At 33.6% G+C, this 24,631-nt stretch overlaps 1 protein-coding gene across 1 annotated transcript in view; it reads right to left on the bottom strand.

The window, feature by feature from the left end:
- Positions 1–24,631, bottom strand: part of Jak2 (Janus kinase 2) — a 52,334-nt gene that overhangs the window by 2,796 nt on the left and 24,907 nt on the right. The window contains exons 7-22 of the mRNA XM_013018412.1: positions 23,143–23,300; positions 21,120–21,231; positions 19,831–20,017; positions 18,997–19,124; positions 14,999–15,133; positions 13,663–13,750; positions 12,805–12,932; positions 11,926–12,064; positions 10,158–10,309; positions 9,836–9,986; positions 8,950–9,086; positions 5,926–6,115; positions 4,846–4,970; positions 4,510–4,682; positions 1,523–1,640; positions 1,138–1,176 (exon numbers count right to left, since the gene is read on the bottom strand). Of these exons, the coding sequence (XP_012873866.1) occupies positions 1,138–1,176; positions 1,523–1,640; positions 4,510–4,682; positions 4,846–4,970; positions 5,926–6,115; positions 8,950–9,086; positions 9,836–9,986; positions 10,158–10,309; positions 11,926–12,064; positions 12,805–12,932; positions 13,663–13,750; positions 14,999–15,133; positions 18,997–19,124; positions 19,831–20,017; positions 21,120–21,231; positions 23,143–23,300 (2,160 nt within the window). The remainder of the gene's footprint in view (positions 1–1,137; positions 1,177–1,522; positions 1,641–4,509; positions 4,683–4,845; positions 4,971–5,925; positions 6,116–8,949; positions 9,087–9,835; positions 9,987–10,157; positions 10,310–11,925; positions 12,065–12,804; positions 12,933–13,662; positions 13,751–14,998; positions 15,134–18,996; positions 19,125–19,830; positions 20,018–21,119; positions 21,232–23,142; positions 23,301–24,631) is intronic.

Here is a 24,631-nt window from a genome sequence, read left to right as displayed (position 1 = left end):
TTTTTTCTTTTTGCTTATGTGGTGCTGAGGAATCGAACCCAGGGCCTCATGCATGCAAGGCAAGTGCTCTACCACTGAGCCACCTTCCCAGCCCTGCACTATTATTTATATATAATCTTGTATAGCTTTCTAGAAATTATTTTGAAATCATCAAAGTCTTTACTAGTCCATTACCTCTCACCTATAATTATATCTTTATTCTTGTTCATTATATTTATTTTCTTTACATTTATTCTTACTTACATGACAGCCAGTGATAAACATAAATATTTATATTAAGAATGTTCACTGAAATGTTATATAGAATGAGTGAAAATAGAAAATGATTATATATAAAACTAGAAATATATAACTATAATGGAATGTTGCCCAACAATTAGAAATAATATATGCAGTAAAGATTTACTAATGTAGTGAAATATTCATAAATGTAATACTTAATAAAATGGGAGGATAGAAAACTACACAGCATATTAATTTTATGAAACTATTTTTTCATAAAAATTCACTCTCTTATTTAAAATTTGGACAAACATAGAGGAAAATATCACAATGTTAACATGGTTGCCTTTGAGTAACTATATCAGGAATAATTTTCATTTTTTCATATTTTTCTATATTGAAAGAAATCTATAATGAACAGTAAAATTTAGGTAGAAAGATTTATTCTGAATTTTGTAAGTTCTAGAATGAATGAGCTTACCAAACATACTTAAAATATTAATAAGAGAGTAATAGTTTGGAGGTAGCCTTTTTCTAAATGTTTGTATGCAGCCTTCAACAAAAAAGCTAATCAGGAACATGAGGCTCAGAGTTCAAGCTCCAGTACTGACACAAAAATACACCAATCAACCATAAATAAATACCATTGTATTACAAAAAAGTTGTGAAACATCAACATAGCAGAAATAAGGCTGCTATTCTCAGGGTAAAGCTTTACCCTAGGGTAAAGTAATGAGGTCAAATTCCCATTGGGAATGGGATTAATTCTTAATGCTAATGTCATAGAGCGTGTCCGTTCTCAATAGAACAAACTACTTTACAGAAAGAACAAGACTGACTCCTTCTGGCTCTCTAGCTTCAAGTGTTGCAATATGCTTGTTTCGGCATGCTAATTATCTTTTTGCCTACCTATCTATTATGTTGCGATTCAGCAAACAGGTCCTCCACAGGAGGCTGGAACAGACAAGATGGTTTGATACTGAACTTTCAGTCTCCAAAAACAATGAGTTAAATAAATTGCTTTTTATTACAAGGTACTCAGTATCAGATCATTTGTTATAGTAACAGAAAATGTACTAATACACCACACAGTGCTATACATACAACACATAGTGCTATAAAACCCTTCTTCATCAAAAAAATTAATTTAGTGAATAAACTTAGTGGTTTTGATGAAAACTTCCTTTAAATAAGCAATAAGAGGCTTGAAAATCAGCTCATGGCTTATTCTTTTGATAAAGCCTTTCTCGTGGTTAAAAAAGCAAAGATGATGGTGAAATAAAAAGTACAATATACTGACCACTGGTGGACTTTTACTCTTCTCAATATATGTGAAAAGTTCATACAAAACCACTCCAAAGCTCCAAACATCTGAGGCCACAGAAAACCTGCTCTCTGTCAGTGACTCTGGAGCATACCTGTAATTCATAAAGAACATTTAAAAGTTATTTGATGTAGGGGCTGGGAAGGTGGCTCAGTGGTAGAGTGCTTGCCTTGCATGCATGAGGCCCTGGGTTCAATTCCCCAGCACCACATAAGCAAAAAGAAAAAAGCCGGAAGTGGCGCTGTGGCTCAAGTGGTAGAGCACTAGCCTTGAGCTGAAGAGCTGAGAGACAGTGCCCAAGCCCAGAGTTCAGGCCCCATGACCAGACCCAAAAAAAAAAAAAAGTTATTTGATGTGCCAACTCTTGATTTTTAATCTCTTGGAGATATTGTTTATATAGCTTATATAGAGTTTATATATGTATATATATACATATATATTTTTTAACACATCAGTCTAAAAACAGATCTCTATAGCCATCTCTGTAATAAAAGTAAACGCAAAAATGGAAACAAGATATTCATTAGCCACAGGCCAAAACTCTCTTGGATAGTATTATATTTAAAAAACTATTGATTAAACAAGGTACTGGTGCCTCAAGCCTGCATTTCTGGCTATTCAAGAGGCTGAAATATGAGGACTAAGGTCCAAAGCCAGAAAACCAGAGGCCAGAAAAAAAAAAACACCAAAACCCAAAAACCAGAAGTGGAGGTGTGTCAAGTCGCAAAGTGCCAGCCTTGAGCAAAAAAACTCAATCAGGAGCATGAAGCCCTGAGTTCAAGCTCCAGTATCGACATAAAAATACACCAACCAACCAACAAATAAAAAAATACCATTGTATTACAAAAAAAGTTGTGAAACATCAACATATCAGAAATCAGGCTGCTATCCTCAGAAGAGCTTCCTTAAAATGCTGACTTTTGAGTAGTGGCTTTCATGCACTTTCTATAATTCCTGAAACAAAAGTGACTCACTCTTCTCTCATTTAAAGAAACTTTTCCTTAGATAGTATCATCTACCTAAATACTAAAGATTCCTGAATTTATAACCATGGTTTTGATCTTTAATTCTCCAGACATACCCAACATTTTCACATTAAATGTCTAAGGGCAAACAGAACACCATTCCCACCTTTCCAAATATTGCTGATTATTTTACTTTCCTTATACAATGATTAGTGTCAAAATCTGTTTGACTTTGATTTTTATTTTTCCCAGTATTGGAGAATAAACTCAGGGCCCCTACTTGCTGTGCAGATACTATAACAGCCTCTTTTTGGATAGCTATTTTCAAAGTAGGTCATTGGTTTATTCTCAGGCCAGCCTGGGCTTCAATCTTTATCTTTGTTTCCCAATGTCCCAGAATGACAGGCATATGCCATTATATAAAACCACTGTGCTTCCTCAGTAGCTAAATGAAGTTTCATGAACTTCTTTTGGCCCAGGTTGGCCTAGAACCATGATGCCCTGATCTCTCAATTCTAAGTAACTAGGACTATACCATGCTGAAAATCTTAAGAATTATTTTTTACTCTTCATTTCAATGTCTAATGAGCTACCAATTCCTTAGATCCTTATGACCACTATGGAGATTGGCAAACCAGGTGCAAAGTAACCCCGATGGCATAAAGATTGCCCAAATGGTACTCTGTAGTAAGAACAAAATAAGGATCATCTGGTAGGCAATAAAATCCATGAGGCTCTTATCTCCAATTAACCACCAGAAAACAGGAACTGGTGCTATAACTCAAAGTGATAGAGCACTAGCCTTAAAAGGAAAAGGCACAGGGACAATGCCCAGGTCCTGAGTTCAAGCTCCACAATTAAACAAGAAGAAGAAGAAGAAGGATGCTCTATGCATCCTGAAACTATGCTTCAATATTTATAACTACTTAAGTAGAAGCTTTTCCTCTAGTTTTTTTTGTTTTAATTAATTGTACTAAGGAGTTTTAATTCAACAAGTTAGTGGATGAGTAAAATGCATCTTTCATCTTTTTTTCAATAAAATCGAAAAGGAATGGCCAGATGTGATAGGTCATGCCTGTAACCCCAAATACTAGCACAGGAGGAGACGGGGAGGATTGAGGTTTAATGCCAGCCAGGCAAAATTAATGAGACCTCCTACCATATCAATAAATAGTTGTCATGTGTGTCTGTGATCTCATCTAGGTGGATAGCATAGTATAGGTAGAATTGTGAACTGAGAAGAAATGTGAAACCTTACCTGAAAAATAATAAAAGCTAAAAAGGGATGACATGTGGCTCAAATGGTATAGTACCCTAACTAGAAGTATGAGGGCCTGAGTTCAGTCCCCATATAAAAAAAGAAACAGACTGCCAGCTAGCAGATAATTTTCATCATATTCCACTATATAGTTTTTACATATATACACATATGCATATGTATATGTATAAATATATCATGTGGTTTAGAAATAATTTTTTTTGGTGCCAGTTCTGGGGCTTAGGGCTTAGATGCTGAATGTTGCCTGACTTTTGCTCAAGGTTAGAACTCTACCCTTGTGCCAAAACTCCACTTTCAGCTTTCTGGTGATTAACTGGAGATAAAAGTCTCAGGGACTGTTCTGCCTGGGCTAGCTTTGAATCATGATCCTCAGACCTTAGCCTACTGAGTAGCTAGGCTTACAGACATCAGCCACCAGCACCCAGGTCTGGGAAATATTTTTATAACTAAATGAGTCAAATGCTCCAAAATCTGAAACAACTTGAGCATCATGTAAATGACATGGTTAGATTTCAGAGTATTTTGAATTTTCAGTTTAGGGCTCAATCTGTAATAATAATAACATATACTCCAAAGGTTGTTATGAGGATTAAATATAAAATAACCCATAAAATGTTTACTATTATTAAGCATTAATACTGTATAGTCAAAAATAATAAGAAAAATGAACTTTGTGTTATATGATTATATTTTATTTTGTTGATAAATACTGTACTCACCAGAATATGGGACTTTCACCAGGTTCTTTCACTTTATAGTATTCTTTGTCTTGTGGCAAGACTTTAGTTAATCCAAAATCTCCAATTTTAACTCTGTTCTCATTCTCTACCAATATATTTCTTGTTGCCAGATCCCTGTGGATGTATCTTTTCGTACCAAGATACTCCATACCCTGTGGGTGGAGAAAATAAAATTTTTCTTGTAGTTGTATAAGCATGATTTAAATGGTCTTGTTCCTTTAGTTCTTTTTATTAGCTAAGGAAAAGTTTACAGGATTTCTAAATTAGTTCAACAAGCTCATTTGGTCCACAACAAATAACTAAGATGTTAGATACCTTGCATATCTGAGATGTATACTGCAGAAGTTTTTTGTGATCTATCCGTTCTTTATGTTTTTGAAGATAGTCTCGTAAACTTCCATAAGGTAAATACTCCATAATTAATCTTAAATTACGCCGGCCTTTTAATACACAAACAGAACATAATACGTTACTACTTTATTATATTTTACTGATGAAATTTGGGGAAAAAGCATATATAAAAGACATATATATATGTATACACACATATATATATGCATACATGAATATAAGATGATAAATCTTTATTATAAGTAAAAAGTAATTAGTTGTTTAGAACACAAACCTTTTCTTTTTCATCAGAAATGAGACATTAATTAATGCAATTACTTTTTACACATTTATAATAAAAATCAAATGAAAACAACTGTTTAAGTTTTTTCATTTAAGTCTTTAACCTCTAGACCATCACAATGGAAAGCAAACTTCAGTAAGTACAGACAAAAGGCACTGGTATGCATCTGTTATTTTTGTAAATTGATAGTGCCTGTTAGAAGGGCTTTCAAGAGAAAGTAGCTCTGAACTCAGTTTTAATCTTCGCTAGTCTGATTCCAAAGACTGTGAAAATACTGAAATAGGAGATAAATGTGAGATTTTGCTTGGCAGGCTTTTGAAATAAAATAATGATCATTTCATACTGCTAGAAATTATTTTTATGCTTTAAGATTCAGTAATGATTTTAACTAAAACACCAGTTATTTTTTTTAAAAGCTTTAAAAGTTATAGACTTCTGTAACTCTTTCAGCTTAACTAATAAACCTTTCTTTTCTCCTCATTTATATTAAAGTGTATCTCTTCTAAAAATATTTTCATTAAAAATATAAGGAAATATCATTTCTTTTTTTAAAGAAAGTATACGCTTGTTAAAAGTATACTCTGGAAAAAGTGGTAAGGACTGGTTAACCAGCTAAAGATTTCCTGAGCCTATTATCACTACACTGCATCTCCAATCATTTAGAACATCTCTCTGGCATTGGCATATGCTAAGCCCAGATCTTCAAATAGTTTTATGTTTCTATTACCATTTGAATTTAACAGTTTCTATAGGCAACATACCAGCACTGTAGCACACTCCTTTGTACTTGACAATGTTGTCATGCTGCAGGGATTTCAAGATTTCAATTTCCCTTTCAAAATCTCTGAGGTGCTCTTCAGTACTGTGCTGGAGCTTTTTAACAGCCACTACCTCCCCAGTGTTGTCCTGCAGGGGGTCATATCGGCACATTTCCACACTTCCAAAATTACCCTAAACAACACAATGCATCGGTTGGAAGACTTGAGTTTTTCAAAATAAAATTACTAATGCTAATTATACATGAAGTCTCAAGAGCTAGAAGTAATAGGCATATTACTAAGCTTTTATTTGGCAAGTTTTAGAGCAAGAAAATGGCATGATTTCAACAAGATGGTATATAAAACTTAACTTCTTCAAAAGAATTATATACTGAAATATAAATTACTTGAAAAATGCATTCATACAAATGATGAATCATTTACTAATACAAGAGGAATGCTAGAGGATCCCTAAATTTTTATCACTCATTGTCAGGAAGAAATTTTCTTCTTTACAATATTCCCTTTGACATCATTAACAGTGAGGGTCTGTTATGGACTACCGTGTCCCCCTAAAATTTTTATGACGAAACTCTAATTCCCAATGTGGCTTGGAAATAGAGCCTTACGTAGGAGTGATAAATGTTAAATTAAGACATAAGAGTGAGGTCCTAATGCCTTATGGTCAGGCTAAAAAACAGAAACAGAGCTAGAAAAAGTCTTCACAAGAAACCAAACCCTGGTAGGTCTCTGATCTTATGACTTTTGAGCCTCTAGAACTGTGAAAACTAATAATGCTTGTTGTTTAAGTCAACCATTCTATGACATTTTATTATCATAGCCCAATCAAATTAATATACAGTCAATAGTCTGCTTTAAGAAATCAAGGTATTTGGGGCTGGGAAGGTGGCTCAGTGGTAGAGCGCTTGCCTTGCGTGCATGAGGCCCTGGGTTCGATTCCTCAGCACCACATAAGCAGTAAAAGCAGGAAGTGGGGCTGAGGTTCAAGTGGTAGAGCGCTAGTCTACAGCTGAAGAGCGCAGGGCCGGCGCCCAGGCCCAGAGTTCAGGCCCCACGACCAACAACAACAACAAAAAAAAAAGTTCAGAGACAGCATCCAGGCCTTGAGTTCAAGCCCTAGGACCAGCACAAAAGAAAAAAAAGAAGGCATTTTTAGACTATGGAATATATATATATATATGGAATATAGAGAGAGAGAGAAAGAAATACATATGAGGTCAGTTTTTAAGGAAATCCACTCTTAAGACATTACCTACATAGGATTGGTAAGCTGATACCTAACATTTAACGTCAAGTATAGGGTTTTGGCATTAATCCCAATTAGTATAGTTAAGGTATTATCGAATTCTCTAGGAATGTAGATCTTGAGCAACTTTATTTCCAGTTATGTACTTGAAATCTTCTTTAAAACCTAAACTATAGTTTGGAAGGACACAAAACCTAGGACTCAGGCCAAAACAGAACAGAGCTAGAATTTTGGTTCTCTAATTCATCTCATTGTGACCTTGGGAAGTTCAATTCCCTCTCTGAACATCATTATTTTTTTCCTCCCTAAAATAGAGACAATAAAATGTCTATCTCAAATTGGTATTTTTCAGAAATTACTGTAAAATAATATCTTAAAATTTAACACTGACAAATTAAGAGTTTTATATCTTTTCCCCTGAGTTAAACAGCTTCCTAGATTCCTGACTCAAAATACTGAAGATAATTAAGTGTTGCTTTTGGCCATTAAGGGTAATTTGTTACACACCAATACACCTAATATACCCAAGATATCTGAACTTTTTGTTCTCATTGCTACATTACTTCAAAGATAACCAAGAGTATTTTTTAAACAAAGATAAATGAGCAAAGTATTAATATGGCTAAGCAAATATTTTAGTATAACCTCCAATGTTTAGCTCTAGGGAAGCTTAACTTGGAACTTATAGTTTAATTTTAAGGCCTAAATGAGACTTTTATATCTATACCAAAATCTAATTCATAACAATAAATAATCTGGAAGCTTATACTTATGCAAGCAAGCTTAGAGGAAGAAGTGAGAGAGTAATACTGTGGTTAGACCTCCTAAAATGAGCCTTTTCTGGTCTTGCTTACAACCTACAGGCTATCATGACCTTGCCGGAGGCTGTCTTAGTGAACTTTATCCAGTCAATGTCCTAGGCAGCAAGCAATTAGAAGATTTTTTTTTCCCCTGAGATGTCTAAGGACAGGCAGAAATATTTGAGTATTCCTTTCTCTGTTTCACTAACTCACACATCATGAACTACAAGCTCCTGTCAAGCAAGAGTCCCATGGTCATAGCAATTTGTGAAGTATTGCCTCCTTTATCATCCTCTTGAAGATGTTCAATGTACATTATGTGTGACAGGCTCTGAGATGTTCTTCTGCAATGAAAGTTGCTTATGTAATACAAAATTTCTCTAATATCTGACAAGCCTTTTTTCTACAGATAACCCTTAAAATGGTCAAAAATGAATTTTAAAGATTCTTCAAAGCCTCTAGATATTTGCACACAGTGAGATGGAAGGAAGATTTCCTCAGGAGAGGAACACAAAGGTTCAGTGCCTATGTGCATCTGATCAGATAAAGTAATATTTATCTAAATGAACCCCAGGAAATGGAAACAAGATTTTTTTCTTTGTTGTGGGTTTTCTTTTCTTTTGTCTTGTTTATTCATTTATCTGTCTTAAGAAGGGCAAGAGGGGGAAACAGAAATGGAGAGACAAAGGGTGAAAAAATGGAGCAGTCATTAGACACTAACCTGAAAATGGAACTATACAACTTATGGGTAGACACCGGAGGGAAAAACTGGGAGAGAGCGAGGCAAGGGGTGACACTGTCCAAAACGAAGGGTACTCATTACTTGACTTACATAACTGTAATCCCCTCATCACCTTACTAATAACAATAAAAAAGAAAAGGATTATCTAAAGTCTTTTTATCTTCCTAAATAAAGGGTTGTATGACCATACTCTATTTGAAAAACTTGCGATAATTTACCTTCCCAAGTTGCTGTAGAAATTTCAAGTGTCTCTCTTCAAATTGTGTAGGGTCCCTGTCTTCAAAAGCACCAGAAAACCCTAGAGCACCTATCCTCAAGTTTGGTAACATATCATTTTCTGTTAATAGTTCATAATCTAGACAAATAAAGAATATCATTATCTTAGGTTGGCAAATACATTTTTGGGGTGAAATCATACATATTCAAGTTGATAAAATAATCACAATGAGTTAGAAACACTAAGTGATATAGAAAAACTAAAACCGGCTTATAGATTATATTAATGGGAACTTTATTTCTCATAACCTGATAGGTTCTTAAGAAAAATCTTTCAAAGGATGATTACTTTCCTAAAAGATAGTTTTAATATTCATAAAGGTTATAATGAACTACTAGTACTGAAGCACTTATTAAATACCTACATAACTTTAGCTCAATATCTAAAAGGAGGTTAGAACAAACAAGTCTACCTCATGTTTAGAAAATTAATTATAAAATAGAGTTGTTATTAAGAAGTCAAAAATCGAGTAAACAATAAAGAGTTGTTATTACAAAGTCAATTCAGCCAAATAAACATGCTGCTCATTAACTGGAAAACTAAAAACAGGCTAGAGTCTCAAACTTCCCTTCCATAGGCATAAATTGTGTTTTTTTTTTTCATTTAAAGGAACAAATGAGTAAAAAAAATTAGGTTACTGAAGGAGAAAAGGGCTTTTTTAAAAACAAAAAAATACACAAAGTATGAGAAGTTGTATCAGTACAAGAAGTTAAAAGGTCTTAGAAGACATCAAAGAACATCTTGGAAGAGATGGCAAAACTAGTAAAAATACAATAAAGATAGAAAGATAAGGAAGGGATCAATAGGTTCTCTCCAACTATACATACCTGGAGTAAATAAACTGTTAAGGTCCCGTATAATGGCTCTGAAAGAAGGCCTGAAATCTGATTCATAATCCATACAATTATTTATAAGATTTGCTAATTCTGTCCACTTTGGTGCAGGAAGCTGGTGCCTATCTTCATAGAACTGAAGCTTCTATAGTTAAAGAACAAAAAACTGAGAATAAACTTTATAATACTGTTAAACTTTCTATAAACTGCATAAACTTTCTCGTTAAAATGAGGTGGGCTAAGAAATACCAAATCATGTGAAAGAAATATAAAGGACCACAAAGTTTTTCTACCTCCATGGTCTGTATTAACTTACTCTTTGAGAATCGAGAGCGCTCAGAGGTTTATCTCCTCCACTGCAGATTTCCCACAAAGTGGTACCAAAACTCCATTTGTCTGTTGCCAAATTTAGATTTTTAGGATTTTCAATGCATTCAGGTGGTACCCATGGTATTCTCTCCTGAAGAACTTATAAATAACAGAACAAAAGATAAGATACATAACCTCCACAACACCATTATTCTATAGGCAAATTATTTTCAAATTCACCAAGTCTTTTTTTATTATTTGAGAAGGACTACCCCTGATTATGTTTAGATAAACTTAAGAGCTTTTGGGTTATCTAATTCACTCAGTTTTAACAATAAGGACATGGAAAGGCATAAAAACATTAATTTGCTTAAAGTCACACAATTTGTTAGCAGCATGATAGAATTAGAATCTTGTACAATAAATTCCACACAACTAAACTTACTTCTATTACACAATAGTGTCTCAACTGGCATATCACTTTCTCTACACCTTCTCATTAATCCTGTCCTCATCTCCATTTACAAAGTTTGTCCTGAAACTATCTCTCAACTGTTTTTTTTAACAAATATGTAAGTAGTAAAACTAATGGGGACAAAAATTTTAATAACTTAATAGCAGTGGCTATTATAATGAAGATGAGCAAGCTCCACAGGCATTTATCATTATGGCAGATGAACGACGAAATTATTTTGAGGTACTATGGGTATAGAATTGATACTGCTCAGATAATGGAATTTCCCAAATGAAGTTTCTAAGGGTCATTATAGCACTACAAAGATAATAACCAAAGAAAGAAGAAGCAAAAGAACTCTGACTTCCAGGTATTCTGACACATATCAATGAATATGAGGGATAATCTGCAATATATTTTGGTATGTTTCAGTAAAGTAATACAAATATTTTGCTGTATAAACAAGGCATTAGGGCAGCAGGGGTGTGGTTCAAATAAATAGTAAAATGTCAACTTTGAGCAAAAAAGCTAAGCTAAGCTCTCAGCTCAGGCCCTAGTATCAGCACAAAAATAAATAAATAAATAAATAAATAGTATTAAAAAGAACACTGAGTTCTTTCTCCTTTACCAAGTGAATATATTTATTTTCTATTCAAATAAAGCAAATTTCCCCAAGTAGGAGGTCTAAGATTGTGCAAGATTTCTTCTTTATAACTGTCATATTATAGTCTTCACTGTTGGATAAGGTACCAAGTATCATAGTCTCAAATAGAATACTGTATGTCAATGCATAAACTGATTGTATGAGTCTACATTTAGAACATTCAATTAGAAAAAAATAGTTCAGATAGTGAAATAGCAATGTCGTTTGGACTCTCCAAAAACTATTTAACTGAAAATTTTACTTTTAGGTTATTATGTCTAACAAGATTAACAGATGTAAGAAGGTTTTTTAAAGCAACTTTTAAAACATCAGAAATAGCTGAATAAGTTCTAAGGGCTTGATATATTTTTTCAAACAGTTTAAGAACAGTTTGAGAAAATATAATGTAAAAATAAATGAAACTGCATCTTCCATACATAACTAGGGATAAAATTGTTTTTAAAAATTATCTCAAGTCAATGATGACATGTCTCTAAGAAAGAAGGAGAGAGACCAGGATGTACCTGTAACTTAATTGAAACTGCTACAAGTGCCAGATAAACATTATTAATCAAGAGCACATGAGTAATAGAAAGTTCAAGGAAAACTGAACATGCTTTTTATGTTACTACCCAAGCAATATTTAATGAAGTTAAATGAAATCCCTGTAGAACTTACTGTCCTTTGGTAAAACTGTAATGCTAATGCCAGGATCACTAAGTTTGATGAAAGGAGGATTTCCTGTCTTCCTGTCTTCTTCTCTGATAAGTAGAATATTTTTGGCACATACATTCCCATGAATAATGTTTTTTTCTTCCTATTAAAGTTAAATGCATGTATATTCAAATATCAACTCACAAATATTTGAACATTTCATGTTTAAAGCTCCAAGACAGAATAAAGAAGCTATATAAGACAACATACAAATATTAACTTAGAGGCATGTTTTGAGACAACAGCAGAAAATTTCCTGGTTTATCCTTTAAATGACACAATAATCCATCATAATGAAGTGAATAAGTTAAATCTACCCAGTATTACTCTACTTCTCAGAGCTGAAATTCTAAATGGTAAGTCTTTCTAGATGGCAGCTGACATTAGGAAATACTGTCTTCAGCTCAGCAGCCATAGGTTTACTCGGGGGGGGGGGGGGGGGGGTTAGAATAACTGGCTGTCACTCCAGTACTCTGCTTCTCTGTCAATTCTGCCTTCCCATAATGTTCCAATTGCCCTCAAATATCATAATAAGGCATTTTCTGCTATCCACAGTAATGTGTTTCTGAATATTTTTTGGCTAAATTTGCTAACCCCAAATGTTAAGAACTACAGGTTCTCTATCAAGAGGAGATTGATGGGATGACAAAGCTATTCCTTTCCAAACAGATTTAACATAAATAAACATATTCCTGAAGTAATCCCTTTTCAACACCTAACAAATTGTTTTGAATGACTTGGCATCTATTCAAAGATTTGTTTCTTAGTGCTAGGACAAAATAATTTCTACACTGCTCATAAGATAAAGCAAGTTTTGGCAAAAACAAAATACTAATTACTTACTAGAAAATGCATGGCCCATGCCAACTGCTTAGCCACTCCAAGTTTCCATAATATATTTATAGAACTTTTGTTCTTTTTCAGATATGTATCTAATGATCCAAATTTTACAAACTCCTGAACCAAAATATCTGTATTAAAATATAGGTAATAATAAGTCTTAAGCATATGTATTATATGTATTATTTAAACATAAAATTCAAACTTTTTATAAGTACATTTATGTTGCATGCAAATACGATGGGTAAAGAAATTAAACAAAATTCATTTAAAAGCATAATGGATTTACACCATGTACATTAAGTTTATATTTATTCATGATGTGATGCAGGAATAAACAATTAAATATAGATTATATAATTACATGTAAATATACAACATACATTTTACTATACAGAGTACAACGTAATGTAATATATAATTACTCCAATATACCTGGAGACTATATCTAATAGCAGTATACAATCATTTCAGTCAGATCAACTGCTAATTCAGTCTGTCAACTATATGCTATAACCTCCTAATTTCTAATAAGTGTGTATGGAAAGAGCCACTGCTCAAATATTATGTTTAACCACCATAATATGCACTACTATGGTGAACAAAAAAGCTGCACATTTATTATAATAATACTCTAGCATTTGGGCATTAATTGATTTCTGTGTTTTAAATTTCACCACTTTTTTGTGTAAGATGTAACTGAACAATCATATAATGCTGTTAAGTTCAAGGATATCTAATTTGCAATAAAGTGTAGTTTACATTGATCCCTGTACCCTGAAATTGAATTGTTTATATAAACAACCATAGATTCTCTGAAAAAGACATGGTATTAACATAAAAAGCCAGTGTTTTACTTACTCTCCTCTCCACAGACACATACTCCATAATTTAAAACCAAATGCTTGTGAGAAAGTTGGCTCATCATGCTTGCTGCCTCAAAGAACGACTAAGGAAAAGAAAAATAATGCTAAAGAATTATTATTTTACTTATTTATAAATATAGAGATAAAGAAGATATTCATTGTCATAAAAGAAATGCACTTTCTTCTACTCTTAGCAGGTTACAATACGCTTTGGTCCCTTAATATGGACTTGCAAGTGGCATCAACCTTGATGTTAGGGTTTATTCTGAGGAAATCTCTTAGTAAATGTGAAATGTGGAGATAGCACTGAGAGAAAGCAATAGTGGCTGAGGACAGTATGAATAATGCAAGTCAAACAGGCTTAGACTGTAACACCTAGAATAGTTACTGAGTAAGAACTAGAGGTAGACAATTCATATCATGATATGAGACTGAGGTAGATTAATGTAAGCTCTAAATAATGGTTCCTCAGGGGCTAGGGAGGTGGCTCAGTAGTAGAGCGCTTGCCTTGCATGCCTGAGGCCCTGGGTTCGATTCCTCAACACCACATAAGCAAAAAGAAAAAAAGCTGGAAGTGGCGCTGTGGCTCAAGTGGTAGAGTGCTAGCCTTGAGCTGAAGAGCTGAGGGACAGTGTCCAGGCCCAGAGTTCAGGCCCCACGACCAGAGCCAAAAATAAATAAATAAATAAATAATGGTTCCTCAATAACTAAGAATAGCTTTTGCACAGATAAAGTATGGAACTTATATGAGGATGCTCTCATAGTATTAACATCATTCTAACTCAACCAATCGTTGACTAGAACTTCTGGTTACGATCATTCAGAGGATCATAATCACTAGCAATTTCATGCTCTAGATTAGAACTCCTCATCTTGCTTGTTTCATATCCTCTTCCATAACTTCCTTTTAAGACATCATAAAGATCATGAACTTGTGTTGTATCTCTAGATGATTCTCAAAGTCAAGTCATCCGCATTTCATTCAGTGTTCCTAACTACAGTGTCATATACACTTTTTCTTTTTAAATAGACCAAACTGTAAAGGCACCTCTATGAAACCATAAAATCCTGGGAAGCCATGTTTAAAAGCAGCTGCTACAGTGTAAAATTGAGATTTAATAATACTCATAATAAAATTCTAAAAATAGTTTACAAACATTATTGTAAAATCTTATAATTTTCTATAGCCATATCAGAAGTGTCAGAAAGGTCTTATAGATATACATTTAAATTACAATATTTTGAAATGCTTCATGCATGAAAATTATGTGCACATGAGAACACATATTTATACGGCATAAACTACATTAACTACCCAAGAATATACATACCTCTGAATAATTTCTATGTGCTTTATCCAAAACTTTTAAGAGAACTTCTGTTTCATGTAATTGGCCATAGTCTCCTACTTCTCTTCTTAAGCCTTTAAAAATTTTTGTAAAAGTTCCTTGACCAAGGCTTTCATTCTGTTAAAAAAAAAAAGAAGAAGAAGAGGAAAAGAATGAGAAGATGGTAAAAGATGGGAAATATGTTCACTGATATTTTTTAAATTAAGGAAGCATTTCTCTTATAAGCTATGCCTAGAAATTAAACCATGGCTTGAAATTCATTTTTTATGCTTCCTTGAGTGATAATTAAAGACAGTAAACAATAATGAATAAACTATATTTTTACTCCATCCTACTTTAAAATCTCCTGTAATGACTAATCACTTTTTTATTAATTTTTATTATCCTCAAATAGTTCTACAATGGGGTTTCAATTTAACATGTCAAATTATGTATACAACGCATCTTGTTCAATGTCACACCCTCCATCTTAATCTTTCTTAAGACTCAATATTTAAGCCAGGCGCTGGTGGCTCATGCCTGTAATCCTAGCTACTCAGGAGGCTGAGATTTGAGGATCACAGTTCAAATCCAGGCTAGGCAGGATCGTCCGTAAGACTCTTTTTCCTTTTTTCTTTTCTTTTTTTTCTTTTTGTCAGTTGTGGGGCTTGAACTCTGGGCCTTGGCACTGTCCCTCCGTTCTCCAGCTCAAGGCTAGCATTCTACCACTTGAGCCACATCGCCACTTCCAGCTTTTTCTGTTTAGGTGGTGCGCTGAGGAAACAAACCCAGGGCCGCATGCATGCAAGGCAAGCACTCTACCCACCTTCCCAGCCTGCGTGAGACTCTTATCTCCAATAAACCACCAGAAAACCAGAAGTGACACTGTGACTCAAGTGATAGAGTGCTAGCCTTGAGCTGAAGAGCTGAGGGACAGTCCCAGGCCCAGAGTTCAAGCCCCATGACTGACAAAAAAAAAAAAAAGACTACAGAAGAGTCATTAATTTGTTTTTCATGTTAGTGAAATAAAATGATCCGTATGGTCTATGAAGATGCAGCTGATTTTTTTCCTTTTACTACTTACTAGCTGCTTAACCTTGTACAAAATATTTAATCTCTTTATACTGCAGCTATCTTAGTATCTTCATCTGAAGAATGAAGATCACAATTTTCTCACTGTACTGTTTTGAACATGAAGTAAATAAATACATGAAAGCACTAACACATTTTAAAAATGTGATAGCTGTAACTATTGGTATTGGTATTCCATGGTCAGAGATGTTGAACATTTCTTCATGTGTCTATTGGCCATTCTTATTTGTGCTTCAGAGAAGCCTCTCTTACTTTAGCCCACTTAAGTTCTTAGTAATGAAAAAGTGACTATCCCAAGAATTTATAATCATAAGCTTTTGAGTTTAACTACCTAGTCTTAGAGAAGCTAAACCATGCTATAGTTTAGCTATATATGCTAAAATCCAAGCTGTACTTTAATATTTTATGCTTCTTATTACCCGCATGAGAATTCATACCTTGACAATTCTTATCTGGTCTTCTAATCTATTATCTTCTTATAGAAGTCTGAGTTCAGTTAGTCTTTCTCATTCTACCCTCTCATTCCATCCAACTAATTTCTAAGTTATAATTCTTATTTCATTCATCCTATCTGCTGCATTCCAAGGATTTCTTCAAGTCTGTAATTCAGTTCACTGACTCTCTATTCAGTTATGAGTAATCTGATTCCTAATCTGTTCACTTAAATATCAATGAGCACATTTTTCATTTCTATGCTTTTCTCAAAAAAGTTTGCTCTTTAAAATTGTATTTTATAATTATATTTTAAAATTGTCTTATTTTCCTATGTTCTTAACTCCTTTTGATTCTTTAAACATAGGTGTGTGTTCTGTAGTCTCTACTTGAAAACTAAATGAAGTTATTGAATTATAATTTTGGTTTGATGACTCTTGCTTAATCCTGGAGTGTTTCCCTGTATGTTTCAAAATTTTTAATTAAAAACTAATGTTTGGAGTAATTTTATCTGTGGGAATCCTGGGTAGCCTAGGTTAAACAGGTTCTTCCATAAAGGAATCTGCATGTCTTTCTCCTAAGGAAATAAAGAATACTACCTTTAATCTCTTGATTTAGCATCTCTTAGACCATATAGGTAGTTAAAACTCAAAAGCTTATGATTATAAATTCTTAGGATAGGCGCTTTTACATTACTAAGAACTTAAGTGGGCTAAAGACTTACAAAGAGACTTCTCTGAAGAGGAAGTAAGAATGGCCAATAGACATATAAAGAAATGGTCAACATCTCTGATCATAAAAGAAATACAAATCAAAACCAATATTGAAATTCTACCTTATCCCAGTTAGAATGGCTATACTCAAGAAATCTAGTAACAGATGCTGGAGGGGATGTGGGCAAAAGAGAACACTACTATACTCTCGGTGGAGTGTAAATTTGTTCAACCACTCTGGAAAGCAGTATTGAGGTTCCTCAAAAGACTCCACACAGAGCTCCCCTATGACCCAGCAATCCCACTTCTGGGCATTTACCCAAACAACCACAAACAAGGGTCTGTAAAGCTACCAGCACAACTATGTTTATCACAGTATTATTTACCATAGTTAAGATTTGGAATCAACTCAAATGTCCCTAAGTAAATGAATGGATTAAGAAAATGTGGTATACGTATTCAATGGAATTCCATGCCTCCATCAACAAGAATGATACTTCCCCAATTTGTAAGGAAATGAAAAGACTTGGAAAAAATTGTATTAAGTAAACTCAGCCAGACCTAAAGAAACATAGATCCCATGGTTTCCCTCATTTGTAATAATCAATATATGGTTAGGATAATCCTAACAGATGAGCAGAATAGCTCAATAGCTATGTACATATGTCCATATAAGATGATGCTAAGTGAAATGAACTGCAAGACATAGATACAGGAGGTTCTTCTTTATTGTTGTTGTTTTTAATGTACTATGTGATTTCCTTTTTCTTTTGTATTTTTTTCCTTTTTACTATGGTTTATCCCATTTGTCACTGTATTTGATTTTGGTACCCTGTGTATTGTATATACGTTTATCTGAAGTTGGAAAGGGAAGGGGAACAACAAACTGGTGAGACTAAGGACAAAGGACAAAACAATGCAACAGTGATACTCACAAGACAGTATGTTGGAAACGAACTGTATAAATTGAGGGGAGGTTGGAGGGAGGGAACATGGGAGAAAAATGAGGGAAAGGGTAACAAGTTCTATAAGAAATGTACTTGCTACCTTAAATATTTAACTGTAATCCCTCTGCACATTTCCTTGACAATAACATTTAAAAAATAAATAAAGGAACTGAAGTAAAATAAGTAATGTTCTTCCTTTCTCTTTTGCTTGAAAGTTAATTTTTCACTCAAGAAGTATGTTCTTCAGAATCCTTGCATTCAGCAGGGATTGTCTCACTTTTAAGTACTGGCCTCACAAAAGCTTACTAACCAGCCCTTTTTCTTTGTATAGTTTTTAATTTTTAGAAGATAAAACAGTCTAAACTCCACATCCATCAAAGCATCAGCTCTAGTAAACTATCCTGAGTTCCTTAAAAAAGAATACTTTGGAAAGCCAGGGAAGGAGTGGCGCTGTCCAAAAAGAAATGTACTCATGACCTTGACTTGTGTAACTGTAACCCCTCTGTACATCACTTTTAAAATAATAATCTTTTAAAAATCTCACAAAAAAGAATACTATGAATTTCCCTTACTGTCTTGAGAACTTTAACAATTTATAAGGAAATATTTAAATATCTGAAAAGAGAATATAATTCATTCTTAATTTTTTTCTTATTTCTAACACAAAGTTGGCATATTTCTCATAACATATAAAATGTTTAAATTGCAAGCAAACTTTATCATATATGTTATAACAAAATAGTTCCAAATATCACATAAATATAATACAGGGTAAGAAATCAAGAAGAAAGAAAATGATCATTATTTAATGGCTTACAAATATCAAGTCTTCATTTCTGATTTTGTGAAATACCATTTGGTTCACATTATTATGCCTCTGTAACGTTGGTGAGTTTGGCACATCAGAAATGCCATTGGTTCTGAAGACTAGAAGATTGGATTTATCTGAAAAATAACAATAAGATACATATATATATGTATGTGTGTGTTGATATGTGTGAGTGTATCCATCAAAACACATTAAAAATATGACTTGCTCCAAAGAAAAGTAAAATGAATGTATTCTTTTTTAATTTTATTTTAATCTTTAAGTAGTTGTGCAAAGTCATTGTCATTCAACAAGTAGCATATGAATACAATAAATAATAGTTGTTCACTGTTCATCTTTTTCATATAAAATTATTTGCCTTTTATTCATTGAACTTACCAATTATTTCACACATTCAAAATTAGGATCACTTATTTAACTAATACAGTTTTCCAAGGGGTTTAATAATTAATTGTATTATTTCAAGGAATTTCCAACCTTACTACCTACTTTAAAAGTGCAGACATTAAAATTTTAAAAACTGCATGAAAGTGCTTATTTAAAACACATGAGCAAAATCTGGTAGTAAAACTGTCCAGGTCCATATATGACTAATTATCTTTAAAATGCAATTTTAAAAAAATAGAGTATCAAGCCACTAACAGCAAACCAAACAACCTGATCCTACTTAATGCTGCTTTGTACAACAGAATGATACAAAACTAATTTGTTTTTATAAGTGCTTCTTTGGTATTTCTTTTCAAATCAGTGTACTAAAGTTATCTTCTACCACATACATAGCCCATTACCAGTATTTTTTAAATAACTAGATTTATTTTTTACCTTTTGGTTTTGGGGGACAGCATTTAGTAAACTGGAAAATTATATTGTCTGAGCGAACAGTTTCCATCTGGTAGCAATTCAAAAGATCTTTAAGATTGCTGAAATTTTTCTTAGTCCCACTGAGGTTGTACTTTCTATTCTCATTTTTTGTAATTAAACAGTGTTTATATTCAATGACGTTTTCTCTCTATATAAGTTTAATTATAAAGAGAAGGAGGGAACGTTACAATGGACAGCATAGTAATTGTTTTCAGAATATTTAAACATTTAAACAATAAATCATAAAGCAGGGTACAGTCAAAGGCCCTTGGCTTCTCAAGAAGGCATTTAATTAGCATTCCATATCCTACAGAAGTAGCTCACAAATACACTCTATTAAAACAAAGTAAGAAAGCAATTAGTACACTTTCTAATTTTTGTTTTCCAAAAGATGTTTCTTGAAGATAGGTTTATATCATATAACATATAGCATACATACATCTTCTAATTTATATCGTTCATATTAGGTGAGGCACATACAGTATAAACACAAAATTCAACACAATTGATTGTCATAAATTGTAGTAAGCGATATTCTAAAATTAGGATTATTAATTTTATACAATGGTGAAGTAATGGCTTCATCTGCCTTTAATAGTTCATATATTAATCCATTCTCTGGATGTGCTAAATGCAAGATGGTTACTTTTACAAAACCAAGTTAATAACGAAAGTCTTTACTTTTTAAAAAACAAAATAAATTTTCCTGCTGCTATAAAAAGATTTGAGCCATGAAATTTCCTAATAAATGACAGTATCTTTTAAGAACTTGTGTATAGTGCATAATATTAGATGAGAGTCAAGATGATGTGCATTTAACAGAGGCTTCTTTGCAGTTTTACAGTTCAAGCATAAATTATATACAGGATTATAGTCTTAATACTGGGAAATTACAAGTTAAAAGTGCTATGGTGTTTCTGTTCCTTTGTTATTGTTCTATTTTTCTTAATTAGCAGCCACTGCTAATAAACAGAAATTTGCTTCCAATTAATTTTGCTCCACAGAATATGGCAAAGAGTTCTACTTTTGGTGACAAAGTATTTTACAAACTGGTTGCACATATAATTTTATGTTTACATAAACACTAGGAATTATTTATGCAGAATTTTTAGATAAGTTAATAATTATGATGCCAGTTATCATACCCAGAGTTATAATTCTGAATTAAAAAGAAAATAATACATGATAAGCACTAAGGACAAAGTATAGACTAAAAAACATGTTAGCATAAATAAATGTGCCATACTAACCTCAACAGCAAAAGTCAAAAAATACTTATTAAAATCCTTAGGACTGCATCGAAGTACATATAGACCAATTTGATTACCTGCTTTCTTCAGTTTACTAATGGCAAAGTCCATTCTGAAGATTAAAAAGAAATAATATGAATGACCACAAGCACCACTGCATGATGATCAAATGATATGTAAGAAATCAGAAGTCAGATTTAAAACTGAATTTTTAGAAGATCAGTCTATGATATACTTATCAATAATCTTGCAAGGGGGGAAAAATCAATTTATCAAGCTATTTTGCAGTAAGTTCAAACCAATTCAAGGAACAATTATATTACTTCAGAAACTCCCACAAGATATTATAAGACAATAACCATCAAAAAGAAAACTCATTGAATTTTCTGCTTTCTAATTACAAATCTAGTATTTTAAGCCATATTCATTCTTATATAATTCTATTAAACTATGCAGAAAATGTCTCTTAGCTCTATTATAACAGTTACTAATATAAAAATTGTGTGCATTATTTTAATATAATTTTAAAGTCTAATAGTAACTGAAAAACTCTACTGAATCTTAAAACTGGTTAATGATTGTGAAGGTACACAATGGTTCTAATTGTAATGTAATATGATTTATGCAAACAGATTTTTGTTAGTGGTGGTGGTGGTCATGGGGCTTGAACTGTGGACCTGTGGGTGCTGTCCCTCAGCTCTTCAGCTCAAGGTTAGCGCTCTACCACTTAAGCCACAGCGCCACTTCCGGTTTTCTGGAGGTTTTTGGAGATAAAGAGTTTCACGGAAGGGCTGGGAAGGTGGCTCAGAGGTAGAGCGCTTACCTTGCATACATGAGGCCCTGGGTTCGAGTCCTCGGCACCACATAAGCAAAAAGAAAGAAGCCGAAGTGGTGCTGCGGCTCAAGTGGTAGAGTGCTAGCCTTGAGCTGAAGAGCTGAGGGACCGCGCCCAGGCCCAGAGTTCAGGCCCCATGACCGGACCCCCCCAAAAAAAAACAAGTTTCACGGCTACCCTCTGCCCCCCCCACAAAAAAAAAACAAGTTTCACGGCTTTTCTTGCCCAGGCTGGCTTTGAACCATGATCCTGAGATCTCAGCCTCCTTGGTAGCTATGATTACAGGTGTGAGCCACCAGCGCCCGGCTGCAAACAGATTTCTAGTAGAAAATACATTTCTTTTTGGGGGGAGAAGGGGGTCTGGTCGTGGGGCCTGAACTCTGGGCCTGGGCGCTGTCCCTCAGCTCTTCAGCTCAAGGCTAGCGCTCTACCACTTGAGCCACAGCGCCACTTCGGCTTCTTTCTTTTTGCTTATGTGGTGCTGAGGACTCGAACCCAGGGCCTCATGCATGCAAGGCAAGCACTCTACCATTAAGTCACATTCCCAGCCCGAGAATAAATTTCCTTTCCAAACCCTTAAACCTACATGTATTGTATAAAATCTTCTTTATAAATATAGTTGTCCCTTGACATCAGTGGGGATTTGGTTCCAAAACCCAAATCTTAGGATATTCTCTTATACAAAATAGCAAAATTTGCATGTAACCTATGCACATCCTCTCACAAACATTAAATCATCTTTAGATCACTGATGAGATATATGATAATGTAAATTCAAAGTAAACATTGTTCTATTGTACTGTTTAGGAAATAATGAAAAGTAAGTATATGTCCAATACAGACACAACTTTTCAAAACTATGTTTATTATATGGTTGACTTAATTCATTGATGTTGCAAGTATAACTGACTATAAATAACTATAATTACAAATGTGCTATTTTATTTTATTTTTTCATCCGTGGGGCCTGAACTCTGGGCCTGGGTGCTGTCCCTCAGCTCTTCAGCTCAAGGCTAGTGCTCTACCACTTGAGCCACAGAGCCACTTCCAGCTTTTCCTGCTTATGTGGTGCTGACAAATCAAACCCAGAGCCTCATGCATGCAAGGCAAACACTCTACCACTGAACTACCTTCCCAGCCCTAAATATGCTATTTTAAAAATTTATATATAAAGTTTGTATTACTCACGAGATTGGACCATGGCAATTGCTTTGTATATTTTCTAGCACTGCAGGTGGTGCTACTTCTTTACAGAGGTAATGGTGTGCATCTGCAGTTAATCTATAATACCCATCAATTAATGACACAAATGATAAAGCTTCTCTTAATGAATTAAGTTCAATTTCCTAAGAGAAAGAAAAAAGACTCATGTCATTTGAAAGTCAATTGAATTCTAAATGCTGAAATTTCTCTACACCCCACATTATTGCATTAATTCTCCTAAATTAATTAGAATTTTTCAAATATGACTCCAAATTCCCCAATCTACATGACAAATTCTTATGTCTGTTACTTAAAAGTCTCTCAAATATTGGATTATCATGTATTTCCAGTTACAATTTACTCCACATACATTAAGTCTACTGTATTTTATAATAATCCTTTAAACCAATGTCAGTTACCTCTTATAGAAATGGGATCTGATAAAAATTTAGTATTAATTAAAAAGCCTGAGTATTTACTTTTACACACCAACACCATACTGCTAAGACTAAAATATTCGTGCTTAGAAACTGAAATATTAGAATATGTAGCATGCACATATATACATTTGTATATTTATATTTACATATGTGAAAATAGTCAATTTTATAAGAGAATTAAAGAGAAAGCCTCATTTATAAACGTAGATGTAGGAGGTAGGATTAAACGTGTGAAGCGATTACTAGAAAAATTTCAAAACATTCTTACACAATGTAACCTTTTTTCTTGGCAGTACTAGAATTTGAACTCGGAGCCTCAGGCTCTAAACTTAAAACAATAAAAATTAAGAGCTGAAATTTTTAGATCATGAAACCAAATTTAAAGTCTTAACATTCACCCAATCATAAAGACCTCGGAAAGTTACTTAACTTTCCTGTATTACAAACTTTGAATTAAGTCAGCAAATCCAAACATCTTCCCATAAGAAAAGTCTTTGTATTAAGAACAACTGGTCACATAAAAATCAATAAACTCTTTTAGAAACACCTATTATAGATCTACATGGGTGTTGATAATTACTAATCATACTTTCATATATCCATGAAATGTTTATCAATCATTCTTGCTAAAATATGTCCAAGAGCATTGTGCAAAGTGAAGGACATAAAAACACACATAAAATATGATTCTTACATTCAAGAAGCTTACTGCCTGTTGGACCATATGTGTATGCTACTTACCACAATTTTTTTATCTCGGTACAGGAAAATGTTCAAAATAAAGTAAGCTGCAAGTCAGTTATAATTTATTAAAAGGCTAGAATTAAGCCACACATATTTAAGATCAATGAATAAATAATATTATAATCAAGCCAGGTGTTCAAAAAGCATTCAAGGTAAAAAGAATACACAGCCAAGCAGGTAAGAAATTTAATAGAGGAGGGGCTGGGAAGGTGGTTCAGTGGTAGAGCGCTTGCCTTGCATGCCTGAGGCCCTGGGTTCGATTCCTCAGCACCACATAAGCAAAAAGAAAA

Source organism: Dipodomys ordii, unplaced genomic scaffold, assembly GCF_000151885.1.
Source record: "Dipodomys ordii isolate 6190 unplaced genomic scaffold, Dord_2.0 Scaffold40, whole genome shotgun sequence".
NCBI lineage: Eukaryota > Metazoa > Chordata > Mammalia > Rodentia > Heteromyidae > Dipodomys > Dipodomys ordii.
Note: the sequence above shows the minus strand (reverse complement) of the source record. Positions and strands in the feature narration are given on the sequence as shown.